Here is a 10,459-nt window from a genome sequence, read left to right as displayed (position 1 = left end):
GTCTGTCGGCGCCTGTTAAAGCTGCTGTCAGCGAAAAAAATCTGTGCACCAGTAGGTTTTAAGCTTTTTAAACATCCGTCTTCAACAACATTCTGGTCGTTACTGGTTCAGGCTGAGTGTCAAGACTATGCATAAGATTTAGGTTCAGAGTTGGGAGGACAGGCGTGGGCAAACTACGGCCCGAGGCCCGGATGTGGCCCGTTTGGTTTTTTAATCCGGTCCGTCACCGGTCCGTCACTAAATGATGAATGTCAGACTTCTGCCTTTTCGCTTCAGTGCCTGCATTTCTCCATTCGATGGCGTAGAAAGGGCTGAAAGCATTTTAGCATTTTAGCATTTTTTTATCTTAGCTCATACGAACTCTTCATCCATCTGCTCCTGACCCGGCCCACCTGTCAAATATTAGGACCCATTGTGGCCCGCGGGTCAGAAAGTTTGCTCACGCCTGACGTAGATTTTTCTTTTTCTGAAAAAATGCTGCTGTGTTTATGCTAAGTGTGGCTACGACACAACTCTGCCCTCTGCAGGCGGAGACCAGTTCAGTCCAAACAACCTGTGGGGGGCAGTAAAATGCAAAGTGAGGTCAGTATTACCAGGAGTAGTTAAAAATATCAATTCTGATTGGTTGAAGTCACTTATATTTTATATACGTTTACGATCTAAAACGTTACCGATCACAGCCGCTTCACGTGAATGAGTTTGTACGTTTGTAAAAATGCAACATCAAACAGAGTACAGAGTATTTGTTACAGTAACGGTACACAGTGGAGTACTACTACGTGGATTCATTATCAGTCGTCCCTCAAAGATGGACGCAACTTGGTACCGTTTTAACGTCGACGTGTGTTAGCGCTCTGAATGTTTCAAGTATCACGCGCCTCTGTGGATGTCGTACATGTACTGGCACTAAATAGAAATCCTGCAAGCTGAATGTGTATGTACTGTATACTGTGTTCAAGTATGTGTTTTTGGTTTTCTTTGTCTGTTCGTTTCATACGTGGTGGCATGTGACGGCCGTAGCCTCGGATCGCAAACCAACAACGTGAATGTACCGTTAGCATTTGGATTTTTAAACAATTAAAACAAACACACGCTTTTTCCTCATTCATCCACACGGGGCATCGCTCAGCAAGTCTTGACTTTGACAGGAGTTAATGTTTGAGTCACAAATACCCGCATAAAGAGTATTCTGTGTACTAAGGTACATAGTATTAAAGATGAAGGTTGTTGATTTGTAATTATTACGATGTAGTGTACCCTGAAGGCTGTAGTACTTCACTGTACTATGGTTTCATAGTACAGTGAAGTACATGTAAAGTACAGGTCAAAACATTGTCTAACGTATATTTGTCGTTATATATATATATTTTTAAATCGTTAAATGAGACAATTTTGTTTAACTGAGGTTTTAAAATAATTGAAGCTTAGAAATATATATATACATATATATGTATATGTATATATATAAAAATATATATACAGTATATACATATATATATAGAGAGAGAGAGATTCAAAACTTCTCTGCTCGTTCATTCACTTGTTGCATAAAAACAACAAAAGAAAAAAATTAGGGAAAATTTGTAAAAAAATTAACGATTTTTTTTATTGTGTTTTAGTATTTCTCAGCGATATTTAAATGTATATATTTTTAAATATATTTTTTAAAATATTCATACATACTATATATTTATACATATATTTATATATGTGTGCATGTATATGTGTACATACGCACACAACCACAAATTACACATACATATATTATAGTAACATACCTTAAATAATTTACAAGTCGAACATTCAGGTGGTGCAATAATCGACGAGCGAACATTTTCGACACCAACTACAGAGAGTGTTCCGCGGTGTAACTTCAGTGACGACAGATGTTTGTTTGGGGTTTTTTCCTAATCTCCACATTGTGGACACACCCTTCGATCGCCCTGGACGACCAGTGCGTAAGTGCGTGTGTGTGTGTGTGTGTGTGTGTGTGTGTTGGGGTCGCGCGGTGAGAGTTCCCCCCGTGTCACCAGCTCAGCCGGTGGTGGGCTGATTTATCTGGAGGAATTTTACGCAAACACCGGAGTCGACCAGGCGGATCAGACACAGCGTCCTACAACAGGAAGAGGTCCTCACGAGTGTTCGGGATTATTTTTTTAAAAAAAAAGAAAGAAAAAGAAAAGAAAATTAAAAAAGTTTTCTTCACATGACCGGATTTATCCAGGTTACAGTTGTCCCACCCTGACCGCAGCCTCAGTTCTTCAGTTGGCCATGGCGGTGCGCTCACGGACCGGGTTTTACCGGCAGGAGGTCAACAGGACCGTGTGGGAGGTTCCGGAGCGGTACCGGGACTTGAAGCAGATCGGGACGGGAGCCTATGGAACCGTGTGGTAGGTCTGGATGACAACGTCCACCTCTGCAGCCCGGGTGGTTGTTGACCGTGTTGCGTTCATGTCGGTCGTTTAGTTGTGCCGCGGTTAGCAGCGTTTTAAAAACGCGTGCACGAGATTACAGCCGAGAAATAACCGACGAGAGAGAGAGGTCTTAATCAATCTGTGTTTTAATAAAGTGGTGGTTCCCAAAGTGGGGGGCGGGCCCCCGTACCAGGCGTGGAACTATTGCAGGGGGGGCCACGGCAAATCGTAATTAATTTTAACGTCAATATTGAAGCTGATGGGACTGTTTAACTTTATCAACGTAAACTTTAAAGAAGTTTTTTTTATGAGGCGTTAACTTTGCGTCCATTTTAGTGCATTGTAAGCACCTGGTTTTTCCTTTATTTGTATCTATTTTTTTTGGTAACTCCAGTGGAACCATTGTGTTCCTGCCGTGGTACTGTTGCCTGTGTTGGTCCGGGGTCTCTCCACAGCTGGCTCCGCGGGGGCCTCTCTCCTCATTGTGTTACGTGGATGGGGACAAACAAAGGACCCCTCCCCGCTCTCATTGTTAGAAGTCAAAGGAGCCCAGATAAGTGCATTGAATGCACCACTATTTTGTCTTCAGTCACAAATGCGCCTCACATTTTCCTCCCCGCGGCGGTCACCGCACTCTGATTGGTCACGGCAGGGGAGGCGCAGTTATAATTAAAAACGTGATCCAATTAAAGTGTCCCCAGGAGTTATTAACTACATGTCCATGTCCTCATGGACAGAAAAGGGGACACAGTTATTTAAGTCTCACGGTAGCGTTAGCTTAGCGGCCGCTACAGCTCATGCTAAAACAGTTCCACTTCTGTGTTTCAGCTCAGCCTGGGACCGACGTTCAGCGACGCAGGTCGCCATCAAGAAGCTGCACCGACCATTTCAGACCAAACTCTTCGCCAAAAGAGCGTACAGAGAGCTGCGGCTGCTCAAACACATGAAGCACGAAAATGTAGGAGGTTTTTTTTTTTTAATTTTAGATTATTTTTCTAAATATTTCCTCAGAGGAAAATTATTTTTCTAAATATTTCCTCAGAGGAAAAAGCCACGGGGTGTGTGTTCAGGTACTGACTGTGTTGGGTCTGAGCAGGTGATTGGACTGCTGGACGTTTTCACAGCGGAGATCGCACTGGACCGGTTACGTGACTTGTGAGTGCACCTTGTCTTCCTGAACCACGTGTTGTGAACGCGAATATTTAAAGACGCGTTCCCTGATTCTTTGTCCTCAGTTACCTGGTGATGCCGTTTATGGGCACTGACCTCGGCAAGTTGATGAAGCTGGAGCGCCTGACGGAGGACAGGGTGCAGTTCCTGGTCTATCAGATGATGAGGGGCCTGAAGGTGACCACTTTCAGACCCGCGTCCCTCAGTTTTTAACACCAGAGCAGAAGTTTTTCTTCGAGCTTCCTCCGTCTGTCCATTGTGTTCTGACGTGTCTCCGTCTTCTCTCTCCACAGTACATCCACTCCGCAGGGATCATTCACAGGGTCTGTGAACTTTGACCTTTCAGTCAATGACCTTTGGGGGGACAGGGAGGGGGGGTTCTTGTTCTTTTTCACTCACAATCCCATTCATCTGCGTTCCCACCGAAAGGGAACTCTCTCTACTGCTTCTGTGTTTTCATGTGTGTCTGAAGTCGTCACGCTGTCTGATAAACGTGTCGCTAAAATGTCTATTTTAACGTCTTCATTCAGCCGTCGGAATAATATCTGAAAATTATCTTTTTGATATTTAAACCTGACACGATGGTTTCCTCTCACACAGGACCTCAAGCCTGGAAATTTGGCCATAAATCCAGACTGCGAGTTAAAGGTAAAAAAAAAAAGTAACTGCTCTTTGGGATATATATACATATATAGATCTAAACATATATATAAATATATATGGCCTAAATACATATAAATATATACATTCACATCTGTATACTCACATATATGTATACACATAAATACATATATAGACCTAAACATATATATAAATATATAGGCCTATATACATATATAATTCACATTTAAATACACACATATATGTATACACCGATATACATATATAGACCTAAACATATATATAAATATATAGGCCTATGCACATAAATACATACACACATATACATATATAAATATATAGGCCTATTTACATATAAATATACAGTCATATTTATATATACACATATATAGCCCTATATATATAAATATATATATAAACCTATATACCCATAAATATATAGTCATATTTATATTTTTCAACCCACATATATATATATATATATATTTAAATTAATTTAAAACTCACATTTTGTTGTTTGTTGTTTTCGTCTACTCCCCGATGTAGATCCTTGACTTCGGCCTGGCGAGGCAGGCGGACGCAGAAATGACCGGCTACGTTGTGACTCGCTGGTACAGGGCACCAGAGGTCATCCTCAACTGGATGCACTACACTCAGACTGGTACAGCCGCAGTTTCACTTCCTCCAGCCTCACCAGCAGGTGTCACCAGACGCGTAGCTGACGTGTGTGTGTTCCGTGTTGTTCACAGTGGATATCTGGTCCGCGGGCTGCATCATGGCCGAGATGCTGCTGGGAAAACCGCTGTTCAAGGGAAACGACCGTATCCTTGGTCTTCGTCTTTGGAAAAAAAAAAGATCTTTGAATCCTAGACGATTGTGTTCCTGTCGCTCTGCGTAGAAACAGGATGTTTCATGTCAAACATACACAGATTGACCCTTGACCTTTGCTAACGTCAGACCTGGACCAGCTGAGAGAAATCATGAAGATCACAGGAACTCCAGCGGCCGACTTTGTTGTGAAGCTACAAAGCCAAGACGTGAGACGATGTCGTGAACATTTCTGCTCACACACAAACTCTGTCAGCTGCAGGAGTGGAGCCTGAACTCACCCAGTGTCTCTTCCTCACCTCTCTCTCTCTCTCTCCTCCCCCTACAGGCCAAAAACTACATCAGGAGTTTACCTAAAGTGCCGAAAAAGGACTTACACTCCATTTTCTCTAAAGCCAGCTCCAACGGTACCGGCCGCTTCCTGTTCTCCAGTTAATGCAGCTCTTGTCCGGTTTGTTTGATCACGCTGACTCTGATGTGTGTGTGTGTGTGTGCACTGCAGCGGTGTGTGTCCTGGAGAAGATGCTGCTCCTGGACCCTGAGCAGAGGGTGAGTGCCTCGGAGGCGCTGGAGCTGCCGTTCTTCAGCGAGTTCAGGGACACGGACGAGGAGACAGAGGCGCTGCCGTACGACCAGACCATCGACAACATGGACCTGCAGCTGGACCAGTGGAAACGTAAGGAGGGCGCGGAAGAAAACTGAAACTGTGTGGAAATTAAATTAAAAAAAAAATGGCCACAGGAGGTCACTGTTGTGATGAGATTTTACCTGATGAATGAAACTGATAATCCTCTTCTCACCTGTGTTTGCGCAGGTCACACGTTCACAGAGATCCTGACCTTCAGGCCGCCCAAAGACCCCAGGGAGACGTCACTTTAACAGCCTCGAAGAACAGCGCCACCACCACCGCCACCACTCTTGACCCCGCTCTCTAGCGCCCTCAGGACATGTGTGTATTTGTACAGAAGTAATAATAATTCCTGTTGCGTTGGCGTCTACTGAACTGAGTTCCAGAAGGTCAGGAGTCTCTGACTACGGTCGTGTGTTTCTACATCCTTTTTTAAAAAAGGAAGTACAAATTTTAACGTTTTGCAATTTGTCAATTGTACAGCAGTGTTCTTTCTACATGCATTTCATTTTTGTTATTAAAAATGGGTTATTTTCATTTTGTTTGATACCAAAGGGCGAGGCCACACCGTAAATAATATGGTTGGTTTGAGGTTGATTTTTGTCTTATAAAGCATTTTCTTTTTAAGTTTACATCGTCATCTGCCTAATTTGTCATAAAATTGTCACTGTGTTTAACAGTTTAACAACAGTTGACGTGACAAGTTCACGTCAACGACAGAAACATCGTTTCACTTGTTGCCTTAACATTCTTTAACTCTCGCGAGGTGTTGGTAAAACCAATATTTAAAATGAACTCCAATGAACTCTAGTAAGCCCTGACCGGAAGTAGCTGAAATCCGAGTAGCTGTCACATAAAGGCAGTGATAAGGTGGAACCCAGACAGAACATTTGGCTCTGCCGCCACCTGGTGGTTGCATGCTGGTAACTCAAAAGAACACAATTTCATCAAGCTTTCTCTCTTTGATGAGGTTATATACTGTATGTTTTTCACACACACTTCACCTTCAGTTAATTATGATTGTTTTGACTCTGCACATACCCTAGTTAACCGCTAGGTGTCAAGCAAACATCCAATAGGAAGTTTAATTTTTCTATGGGGAAGATCGAGCTACAATTTCTTCTGCTTCTCATTTCATTACGAGATTAAAGATTCAATTTAAGTTTAAAAAGAACACAATTTCATCAAGCTCTTTCTCTCTGATGAGGTTATATATGTTTTTCACACACTCTTCATCAGTTAATTAACATTGTTTTGACTCTGCACATACCCTAGATGACCGCTAGGTGTCAAGCAAACATCCAATAGGAAGTTTAATTTTTCTATGGGGAAGATCGAGCTACAATTTCTTCTGCTTCTCATTTCATTACGAGATTAAAGATTCAATTTAAGTTTAAAATCAATCTTCGATCCAACAAAATATAAACATATAACAATATGAAATAAACTTGTTTTAACACCACAGCCTTTTGTAATAAATAAATTGTTCAATTTGTGACTGACAGCTTACGCTCTGATTACAAAACACATCTTTATTTTCCAGTTTTTCCTGAATGCAACGCTTCCTAGACAATAGTTAAATGTGGTCAAAGCAGGTGAGAAAACGTGACGTTGTTTTAAACACAGTTCTCATAGAGACTGATCCTTTTGATACCACCGTTATCTGTTCATTCTGATTAAAGCCGCATCAGCGCGGCGTGTTTGCTGCCGTTGTCCAAAGCAGGGCTCACATACCGTACTTCTTTCGTAAAGCTGCGACAGATGATTTTTCCAGCTCGGCTTGTTGGAGAAAGTCGAACAGATCTGTAAGCACTACAAGATAAAATGAGTTATTAAAAAAAACAAAACATAAATGTTAAGTGTGTGAAACATCAGAGAATCCTGTGCAAATTAATTATTTATATAAAAAACCCCAATAATGATGAGTGTGTGAAACATCAGAGAATCCTGTGACAGTCTTACTTTTCTTCTCGGCCGACGACATGAACATGATGGCCATGTCGAAGCGGCTCACAGACGCCAGACCGCTGAGGATCTCCAGAACGACAGACGGCGGTTCGTTCCTGAACACGATACGGGAATATTAGGTTTTAAATAAATTCATCATGCACGGCTGCAGTGTTGATAACATTGATTTCAATGACAACTGTGGCTGCGCCGGGTCACATGATGTGGCCAAAATGTTCAAACTGACTTGTCTTAATAACTAGAACTTACAGGATGTAGAACTCTTTCAACGTCTTCAAGATCTGATTAAAGATGTCAGGCTCTAGGGAGTTTTGAAAAATCTTGCCGAAACATTTTGGATTAATTTGCTGGAAGGAGAAAAAATGAAAAACAACAACTAGGATCAGGGTCAGTTCTGTTCTGGACCAAAGATATAAGGTAGTGATAATCAACCGTTGGCCAGCGGGTCTAATCCAAATCCAAAATAAAGATAAAATAATAATGTTAGACAAAGAATTCTAAATCACATCCTACCCTCAGATATCTGTAAATCACTTCCGGCTGCTTTCCTATTTTCCGGAGCGTGGCCTCCAGCTGGAAGCTGCTGGTTGGTGGAGGAGGGAGGTCTGTGACCGTGGAGGGTGGTGCAGCAGTGGGTGTGGTTTCTGACGGTGCAGCAGTTTCCTCCTGCATCCGTTGGACGGGTCTGTGAAAGAGAAGCAGAAATGACTCAAACACACAAAACCTAAAAAGTCATCAGTGAAGTCACTCAAAGAATACGAGAGAGTCACTGACTGATTGGCCGTCACTGTGGGTGTGGCCTCTATCTCCTCGATTTTGATCATCTTGGCGCTGGGTGACGTCGACAGCGGTGAAGAATCGGCATCAGGGTCCGGACCCAATTCTCGGACAAAGGCGTTGGATGCGGCCGACTCTCCTTCGAGCAGCGTTACTTTCCCACTGACTTCCTCGATGTCAATCCTCCTCAGAGGTTTCTGATGAGAACCAATAAAAAAACAGGTTTTACTGTTAGTTTGCATTAACTGTTAAAAAGCTCAAGATTGAACAGATTTATATGAAATAGAAAAAAACAATTTCTATTATATATAAATATATATATATATTCAGTGGCGCTTTGGCCCAGAGGCAATGTCTCTGTCATTGGTGTAGAACTCCAGGGTTCACCTCCTGGGCAAGTTCGAATCCCGGGACTCACCACCTGCAGGAAGGTTTAGGGGGGTTCGTACGGTGCAACGTGATGTGGGTGGCGACTGCTGCCCCTGCGACCCGGTAACGGATAAGCGGATGAAAATGGATTGATGGAAATTTTTTCAAAAAAACTTTTTTCTAAAATTTTTTCAAATTTTTCTTTTTTCTAAAATTAAAAAAATAAAAATTTCTAAATTTTTTTTAAAAACTATTTTGAAAAAAAAAAAAAGTTTCTAAAATTTTTTTTGGAAAATGTTTTTTTGCTAAAATTTAAAAAAAAAAAAATCAAAATTTTATTTTTTCAAAATTTTTTCAAGTGGTGCTTTGGCCCAGAGACAATGTCTCTGTCATTGGTGTGGAACCCCAGGGTTCACCTCCTGGGCAAGCTCAAATCGGGGCAGTTGGTACCTCCCAGTGGACTCACCATCCACAGGAAGGTTTAGGGGGGTTGATACGGTGCTGTGTGATGTGGGTGGTGACTGCTGCCCCCGCGACCCGGTAACGGATAAGCAGATGAAAATGGATGGATGGATAATATATATATACTCACAGTTGAACGCAGATGCGTTGGTTTATTACTTACAGTTGAACGCAGATGCGTTGGTTTATCGATGGGCTGCACCGTTCTCCTCTGGCAGCCGACCTCTGTGTCGAGGAGGCCACTGAGCCTCATGTCCTGGAAAAACAAAGTTTGATTTGACCATTTAGGCCCAAACTGAGTCCAAATCTACATCTGTTATCGTAACATGGTTTAGTTATTCATTATTCTGACATCTTTTAAATTTGAGAACATCTGTCCTAAGACTTTACTGTCATAACTGACTACTTTGAATGAATGCTAATTAATAACAAATAAACGTACGAGTTTCTGGAGTTCATTCAGAGCCTGTTTGTTTCCTGGCTCCAGCTTCAACAGCTCCTGAAAATCTGAAAAACACAAACACACACACACATTCAATGTCTTGTTATTGATTCAAAACTAAATGAACTTCATTTATAAAACACAGAATACACAACAACAGTTCCCCCAGATTCATGTGTTTCAGGCTCATTAAATCCCAGACAGAGAATGCAGTTGTAGTTTTCAGACGACACACCTTCTCTGGCCTCCTCCACTTTCCCTAAAGCCACTCTGGCTGTTCCACGCCGAGCAAAAGCCTTGGAGTAAGTACTGTCCAGGTGGATGGCCTTGGTGCAGTCCTCCTCTGCCTCCTTATACCTGGAACACAGACACAGGTGGTCAGCATAAAAAAACCCCATCTTTTTGGTTGGATGTCTTTGGCGATGTGTTTACTTCTCCAGCTTCAGGAAGGCCATGGCTCTGTTGGCAGGAAGGAGGACGTTCAGGCCGTCGGCCTCCATGCCTTGGCTGTAGCACTGGACGGCTGCTTCGTACTTCCCCTCTTTGAAGTAAGCGTTACCCTGTTGTGGCAAATTTAGAACCAAAACTGTTTGAGGGACACGTAGAACCAAAGTTGAACCTCATCCAGTTTAATCTGATCAAACAGGAAGAAGACGCAGTGACCGAAGCCAGTCCTACTCTGTCTTTCTGTAGAACGGCCTCCTGCCTCCTCTGCTGCTCCTCCATCAGTCTCTGCTGCTCCGTGTCGGCTGGGACAGCCCCCCCCCTCCGCCCCCGGGC

At 42.6% G+C, this 10,459-nt stretch overlaps 2 protein-coding genes and 1 long non-coding RNA gene across 11 annotated transcripts in view; 1 reads left to right on the top strand and 2 right to left on the bottom strand.

Annotated features, from left to right (window-relative positions):
• The window catches only part of LOC112487292 (uncharacterized), a 10,433-nt gene extending 5,165 nt beyond the window's left edge, over window positions 1–5,268 (bottom strand). The window contains exons 1-2 of the long non-coding RNA XR_003050252.1: window positions 5,131–5,268; window positions 4,713–5,043 (exon numbers count right to left, since the gene is read on the bottom strand). This is a non-coding gene — a long non-coding RNA (uncharacterized LOC112487292). The remainder of the gene's footprint in view (window positions 1–4,712; window positions 5,044–5,130) is intronic.
• Window positions 1,874–6,288, top strand: mapk12b (mitogen-activated protein kinase 12b). Of its 2 annotated transcripts, XM_008315944.3 has the most exons (13): window positions 1,874–2,128; window positions 2,225–2,390; window positions 3,243–3,372; window positions 3,511–3,569; window positions 3,650–3,761; window positions 3,878–3,907; window positions 4,185–4,232; window positions 4,752–4,866; window positions 4,955–5,026; window positions 5,163–5,242; window positions 5,362–5,440; window positions 5,536–5,709; window positions 5,848–6,288. In XM_008315944.3, the coding sequence occupies exons 2-13, from the start codon at window positions 2,272–2,274 to the stop codon at window positions 5,910–5,912; spliced, it is 1,083 nt and encodes a 360-aa protein (XP_008314166.1). In that variant the 5' UTR covers window positions 1,874–2,128; window positions 2,225–2,271; the 3' UTR covers window positions 5,913–6,288. The 2 variants fall into 2 exon arrangements, with proteins under 2 accessions (XP_008314166.1, XP_008314165.1); XM_008315943.3 differs by having other exon boundaries at window positions 1,874–2,390.
• Window positions 6,289–7,173: 885 nt separating this feature from the next.
• Window positions 7,174–10,459, bottom strand: part of rpap3 (RNA polymerase II associated protein 3) — an 11,652-nt gene continuing 8,366 nt past the window's right edge. For all 8 annotated transcript variants that reach the window (XM_008315949.3, XM_025057362.1, XM_025057361.1 and 5 more), the window contains 5 exons: window positions 8,404–8,603; window positions 8,143–8,314; window positions 7,879–7,976; window positions 7,624–7,724; window positions 7,174–7,473 (listed from right to left, as the gene is read on the bottom strand). In XM_008315949.3, the coding sequence (XP_008314171.1) occupies window positions 7,388–7,473; window positions 7,624–7,724; window positions 7,879–7,976; window positions 8,143–8,314; window positions 8,404–8,603 (657 nt within the window). In that variant the 3' untranslated portion in view covers window positions 7,174–7,387. The remainder of the gene's footprint in view (window positions 7,474–7,623; window positions 7,725–7,878; window positions 7,977–8,142; window positions 8,315–8,403; window positions 8,604–10,459) is intronic.

Source organism: Cynoglossus semilaevis, chromosome 8, assembly GCF_000523025.1.
Source record: "Cynoglossus semilaevis isolate Cse_v1.0 chromosome 8, Cse_v1.0, whole genome shotgun sequence".
Lineage (NCBI taxonomy): Eukaryota > Metazoa > Chordata > Actinopteri > Pleuronectiformes > Cynoglossidae > Cynoglossus > Cynoglossus semilaevis.
Note: the sequence above shows the minus strand (reverse complement) of the source record. Positions and strands in the feature narration are given on the sequence as shown.

Coding starts and splice junctions, on each gene's coding strand:
- mapk12b (XM_008315944.3), top strand. CDS start 2,272: ATGGCGGTGCGCTCACGGACCGGGTTTTACCGGCAGGAGGTCAACAGG. Junction 3,373..3,510: donor AACACATGAAGCACGAAAAT/GTAGGAGGTTTT, acceptor GGGTCTGAGCAG/GTGATTGGACTGCTGGACGT. Junction 3,570..3,649: donor CTGGACCGGTTACGTGACTT/GTGAGTGCACCT, acceptor CTTTGTCCTCAG/TTACCTGGTGATGCCGTTTA.